This window comes from Molothrus ater, chromosome 5 (genome assembly GCF_012460135.2).
Source record: "Molothrus ater isolate BHLD 08-10-18 breed brown headed cowbird chromosome 5, BPBGC_Mater_1.1, whole genome shotgun sequence".
In the NCBI taxonomy this organism is placed as follows: domain Eukaryota; kingdom Metazoa; phylum Chordata; class Aves; order Passeriformes; family Icteridae; genus Molothrus; species Molothrus ater.
In genome coordinates, this window is record NC_050482.2 from 46,984,921 (window position 1) to 46,991,852 (window position 6,932).

Sequence of the window (6,932 nt, forward strand, 5' to 3'; positions counted from 1 at the left end):
TAATAACTAACAATTTTAACATAATGATTCTAAAATCAATCTTCTACACAAAGAATGTGTCACTCTCCAGAATACTTCTCTTACTAATCAGTTATTAGATTACAGAATCACACAGCAATGTATAACTAACATATAATTTGAAGAATCAGTATCTATTACACTGCTTTACGGAAAAATTCTCAATCATGTTTTAATTACGTTTAAATTCAATGATACAGAAAGTAATTCATAAAACCTCCTCAGAATATATCCCCCCTTGATGGGGGGTATATTAGCTGAGCATACAAACATTAGGGCTTGCTACCATATGACATTACAGTGAGAATTTTTTTAAGAACGTTCTGTGATAGGAAGCTAAGGCCTTCATTGTATCATGCATTCACCTTAAATGTACACTTAAATAAGAAGGCCCTATTTAAGCAGTATTTTTCCAGATCTTGAATATTTTCCCTTCTCACCAGCTAGAAGGAGCTCAACAGCTGCCAGCTCTCCAATATCAAAGAGGTCACTGAGGATAAAGGCTTCTCTGATGAGCTGCTCTGGCAAAAGCCTAGTTCCTTGCTGACCCTGGATGGCAACTCCCTCTGTGCTTGCTTTCTGAATTTTCTCATGCTGCTGAACATTTTTTGGCTGCAAGAGAAACAAGCACAGGAAGTTATTCAAAATGGCAAGATCAAATACTGAATTAAAGCTTTACTCATTAATCCTTCCTCACAAATACAGTTCTGTCAGGTTAGGTTGTCATCATAAAAACAAAGGCAGTGTTTTTAAACAGATAGTAAAGGCATCCTAAAAATGCTTCATGCTTGGACAGCAGTGGTCTCTTTGTGGGAATGTAAAAAACTAATCTTATACAATCAGTGCTGACATTTAGTTTACTCAAAATACTAGTGGTTGAAAATAAACTTTGATAAAATTCTCAACAGGAATTGACATCAACTCAGTTAAAGACATCTGGGTTGTTGATCAGAACTGTTATGTTACTCCCAACTGTTCTCTACATCATTCTTTTTCTATTAAACTGAGATGCTAAAATATACTGATGAAACTCTATAGCTGACTGTTAAATTTTCTGACCTTTCAATTTAAAAAAGCCATCTACTATTGGAGAAATTACACCCCTGAAAGAAGATATATTTCTAGTTACTACCTTATGATCCACCAGCCAAGAAACAGGGAGTTTTTTTTACATTATCTGGCATTCTGAACAAGACATATTCTGTATTTTTTAAATTCACGTGTTCACCTATTTTTTGGTTGTCAATCTGACTGAAACATGAGCAAAACCAGACAAAATATCTTTGTGCTTTCAGACACACAAGAGTAACAAAAAAAGTTAATACATGACTGATGAATCATCAGATACTTTTATTACTCCTTTCAAAATAGCACTCAAATAATGAGAGAAAAAAATCATCATAGATAAAATTATCCTGTAGATGATACAATATAATATGCATGTATTATTTTTTCCCACTTAATACTACTTGTTTTCTTACAGCAGAACAGGACTGGTATAACACATCTGTGTTATGTACTGTAAAAACATGAAAAGAATAGTCATGATCTAAAATGGCATGTAGATAACAATATAAGACAGAGTAAATCCTCAACTCTCCAGCTCATTCCAGAAGAGAGCATCAGTCCAGTACCGGATTTCTGAAGAGAGAAATGAAGTCAGATTTGTGCTTCTTTAAAACTTGATCGAGACGATGAACAGCTTCAGGTTGCCTTTTCCAAATGGCATTCATTACAGTCTGCCATATGTCCTTATATGGACCCCACAAGCTTGCAGCTAAAAGGAGAGATAAAACAATGTATTTGAAATAGAGAGAGGAAGAAAACAAATTATTTCTCTATTGCTTTCAATAAGTAGACCCTTTTTTAGTTTACTGTTACTCTTGGCATGTCAGAATACTCTTACATCCATGAAGAAAAGTATATTTTCCTTTCCTAAGGCACAAAACCAAAAAAAAAACCAACAATGGTCGGATATAAAACTTAATTGCATCTAGAGAAGTAAAGAACCAAAAAAGATTATGTCCACACCTAAATTCTGGTGCTGAAAGTCATCTTACAAGAATACTCACAATACAGTTATTAGGTTGGAAAAGACCTTTAACATCATTGAGTTTAAGCATTAATCTGACACTGCCAAATCTACCACTAAAACATGTCCTGAGGTGCCACATCTACATGTCTTTTAAATCCCTCCAGGACTGTGCCTCTACCACTTCTACAGAACACTCCAGAAAAGGAATCCCTTCACTATTAGCTAAACAACCCATCAAATCAAAATATGCAATACTCTTGCATTACAGCAGATGGCTGAAGAAATATTGTTTCAACCATTTCCAAAGTGCTTGAGTGAGCAAGTTGGAAAACCAAAAGCAGTTTAAGCAAAAGCAAGCTATTTACATCACCCTTATTGCTCCTACATTGTCACAGTGTGTACTGAGTCATCTGGAAGGGGTGTAAAATCCTGCCTCACTAATCAGAGAAAAACATTTGCTGTTGAGAGACCACAAACTCCTTTGGTTACTCAAACTAAAATTGATATCCCTCCCAACAATCAAAACGCCAATCTCCTAAGCATCAAAGTGCCTCTAGGATGTCAGATCAAAGACTCCCATACTTAAATGGTGAAGTCTACACACTTAAATGGTGAAGCCACTCATGCTGAGTAGCTACATGTGAATTTACAAATGACTGAGACAACACATTTAGCAGTGCCAAACGCAGTGGCTGTGTCAGGCCAACCTGTAAAAAAGGGACAAATTTGCCTTTTCTGAGCATCAGTGTTTTAACTCCTACAATGTCACCCCTGCCTAGAAATAACTACTACTGCATGCATAATTTCACACTCAGCTATAACTGGCTGTCCCACACAACATCAGACTTCAGATTTATTTCCACTTGAAATTGTCTTTTCACTCTTACTACATTACCATGTCCACTAAACACCAGCAGCAAACCACAGTGTCTGCCAAAAGGTGTTCAATTACTTCCCTGGCCCATTTGTTTGCTCTTGTCCCTACCACATAATTGCTTTGCACCAGCCCAAACACGTGAACTGTACTCTAGGGAATTAGAACAAATTAAGGATCTAATTTCTCAAAGCAAAATCTAATCCAAAAAGGGGTTTATTTTCAACAGGATCACATCTTCAACCCAGTTTGCTCTGCAATGGCACAAAGATGAATTATTGCAGAGAAAGGAATAGGCCCTAGGAATAGGAAGAAGTGGGACTTCAGCAACCACGCAACCACTTAAGCTGTTCTATTATTACTAATTTTAGAACGGCTGACTGTCCCATCAGGGACAGCAAGAAAAGACAGGCTGAGCTGCTTCTCTTGGCAACAGTAGCAAATGATGCATATATGCCTGAACACTTTACCAAGTGACAGACACTACCATGATGTGTCTGTTCCCACAAACAATATACTATACCTAAGGCAAAATCTTTACCAGTTCTAGTGCCACATCTCCTTTTAATTTTTCTCATATTTCTTGTAAAAAACTCCTTCTTCCCCTAGTTTTTTTTAATTATAAGGTGATAGACTCTCTTGCTGTGTAACTCATAAAATAGTCTCATTTGAACTACTCCAATTTTCACTTCAACAAAGCCATAGTTTTCATTAAGAGTCTTTGCTTTATTACTGCTTTTCTGTGAGGCTACAGGGATGCAATCCATTCAGTGAGACCAAAAATCTTCTCTGTAAAATCTGCTTGCCACAGGAATGGAGCTTTTAATTCTATTAGCTAGAATTAATAATGACTATTAACTGTCACTACTGACATACAAAACCTTATTTACAGATCTTTTGGCCTACATGCCAGTGATAACTGTTTTTCACAGGGTCTCCATTCTCCTTCTGTTAACCTAATGAAGCTCAGCAAGAGTAAATGCAACATCTTGCACCCAACACAGAACCACTGCACAGGCTGGGAACCAAAGGAGCTTCTGGAGAGCAGCTTTACCCAAGTGTCAAACACCCAAGTGTCCTGGCGGACAGGAGGCTGAACACCAGTCAGCAGCACAGGCTCATAGCAAGGCTCCAGGCTCTATTAACAGCTCTATTAACAGCTCTATTAACAGCTGTAGCCAGCAAATGCAAATAAGTGATTATTTAGGCGTCTCAGAGTCCTTCACTCCCACACTGTGTCTAATTTTGGGCCCTCAGAGCTAGACACTGAAATAGCGAGCCAGAGAACAGAATGAATGAGAGGCTGAAAGAAGTGACCTGGTCCAGCCTTACAAAAAGAAGCCTAAAGAGGGATAGGGGCTTTGTTTTCTCTAACTGCTGAATGGCACTACATGCAGAAAGCAGGGCAAGATTCTGGATATATTTCCTTTTTGCCTCTTACATCACACAGCATTAGGAGATGAGTGTAAAACCGAAGTGATGCGTAACCACGTGCACACCGAGTTACACAGTCCCCTGTAAGCAAGGGGGCCTTGGCTGCCTGACGTGACTCCCCGCCAGGACCAGCCAGGCATGGCGGCAGCTCTGACCACGGAGCGCCGTCCCCGGCAGCACTGCGCGGCCCGAGCCCGGGCACCGCTGCACGGGAGGCCGCTCTCCAGCGCCTGTCCGCACACCGCGTCCCGCACCGGCCTGGCGCCCCGCACCGGCCTGGCGCCCCGCACCGGCCTGGCGCCCCGCAGCCCTTCCCCGCTGCCGGCCGGGCCTCGCCTCGCCGCCTCGCCACGCCCGGCCTGCCCAGGGCGGCCGCCCCGGTTCCGCTGGCTCGGAGGAGAGGCGCAGGGTCGCCGGCGGCCGCGGAGCGGGATGGCCGCGGGGAGAGGCGGAGGAGAAGCCGCAGCCCCACGCTCAGATTGTTCTTACCCGAATTTACCGCCAACGGAGCCGCCATCTTGGGCAGAGGGAGGCGCGTCGCGGCGCCGGCGCCCGAGGAAGGCCCGGGCGTGCCTAGGCCCCGCCTCGCTGCCGCGGCACCGCGCGGCTGGGCCCCAGCAGGGGCAGCGGCTCCGGCGGCGCGGGGCAGCCCCGCGCCCGGGCTGCTGGGAGCTGTAGTCAGTGTAGGTTCGTGGTTCAGCGTGCCGGCCGGCTTCGTGTTCGCTGCAGGCGGCTGCGGGAAGGGAGAGCGCCGGGCTTCTGCACTCCCGCCTTCCCTCCTCTGATGTAAATAACACAGCGACTCCGTGCCGTTCCGTTCTTCTTTCCCTTTTCCTTTCCATGCCACGCTCAAGTGAGTCTTTCCTTCCAAGCCCTGCCCTATAAGCCGTTTTCACTGAATATGGCTAAATACCTGAACTCAGACACTGCACTAGGAGATACATTCACTAGAATATTTAAATTTATTTTTTAATTGAAAAAAAAAATCATCAGGATGATTCCAGCTTGTCTGGTTTCTGATTGAAATCTTTAAAAAAATAGATACAATAAATAATTTTTGCATATGAATGAGGGTTTACAATCTTGTATAGGGGAGGATTAAAAAAAAACCCAACACCCCCCACAAAAAAACAAACAAACAAACAAAACAAAAAAAAAACCAAAACCAAAAAAAAAAAAAAAAAAAACCAAAAAAACAAACCACCAGATCTGATAGGAGTTATCCTGTGAAGAAAGCTGCATTTAAACTCAATGTGCAAGAAAGAAAATGAAAAAGTACCAGGCACAAAGAAAAGAAAATAAAAAGCATGTTTATACACTTATTCATCTGGAGCTGAGGAACAAATATCAGTATCTTAGAAGTAGTCTGTGTCTGAAGTCAATTTACCATTCTCTGCCCCAGTAGTAATCAGCATTCTTACAGAAATTCCCTCCTGTATTATATTTAGGATAAAATATTCCACCAAAAGTATTCATTTTTAGTTCCAATAGTTTCCCCTCTTGAACTTTATTAAACCAGTATTCCATGGTTGCAAAACCATGTCCAATGAACTAGACCCATGGGAAATTGGCAAAATAACTATCTTTGCTTCTGTAGATCTCCCCTGTAATGGGATGGCAGAAGGGGTAATAGAGAGAGCAGAGCTCCTGGGGTGAGACTGAATTGGCAAGGCAGCTCTAAGAAAAAGGAGACAGAAAACAGAGAAACTGTTTCACTTAGAAGAGGAGAGAGAAATTAATATTTTAGAAAAGAGGGGAATTCTCAGAGTTCAGTATATGAATGTGTTCTCAATAATTTGGCCTAATTTGTTGATTTAGTCAAAGATTTCATATTTCTTTGAGATTTACCTTATCCTGGTCTTAACCATGAACAGACCACACCAATAATTATGAGAATGACAGAGAATTGTTCATTTCATTCCAAGAAATGAAGAATGCCAGGCAAGAGGTAAAAGTAGGAAATAAGTGAAGTTATTCCCCAAGCAGCTGAACTAAAGCAGCCTTGGTATCTGGGTGGGGCATTCCTGTATCCTCTCCTGTGCATCCTTCCTTGTGAAGCCATGGTCCTGCAGGTATCAGACAAACGTGGAGATGCATGTGCTGATCGCCTGGCCACAGCAAAAAGTAGTGGATAGTCTGAGGTTTTGCTTCAGTCTTTCCTTCCACAGCGATTCTAATTTTGATCTTTTTCCTTAATACATTCCCAGATTTGCACTAAGTTTATGAGCCCTCTAGCTTTTGATCAGATTAGGTTGGAATTGACTCAGAAATTGCAATAGGTTCAAAAGTTACTGAAAAAGTTTGGCTTACAGTGGGATTTCCTAAGCTGTGTTTCCTTAAGAAACATGAAGTTTTAAAGTAGGGAGAGAAATAAATAATTGATTTTTTTTCAAGCCTTTCCCAGGCATTAAGAGCTGTCATATTTCTTTTGGCATTCAGATACAGCCAGATTGCACCCACTTTTTTTGAACTCTGTTGAAGGAAAAAATCCTTTCTAACCACTGCAGATTTAGTATTTTAAATTTCCAAATAATTCTTTCCTCTTCTTGCCAATTGACCTAGGGTCACATA

The 6,932-nt window shown here is 41.4% G+C and overlaps 1 protein-coding gene across 1 annotated transcript in view; it reads right to left on the bottom strand.

The window, feature by feature from the left end:
• The window catches only part of NUP205 (nucleoporin 205), a 45,677-nt gene extending 40,749 nt beyond the window's left edge, over positions 1-4,928 (bottom strand). Inside the window, 3 exon segments of the mRNA XM_036401274.1 lie at positions 459-630; positions 1,653-1,795; positions 4,851-4,928. Coding sequence (XP_036257167.1) covers positions 459-630; positions 1,653-1,795; positions 4,851-4,878 — 343 coding nt within the window. The 5' untranslated portion in view covers positions 4,879-4,928.
• Positions 4,929-6,932: the final 2,004 nt, after the last annotated feature.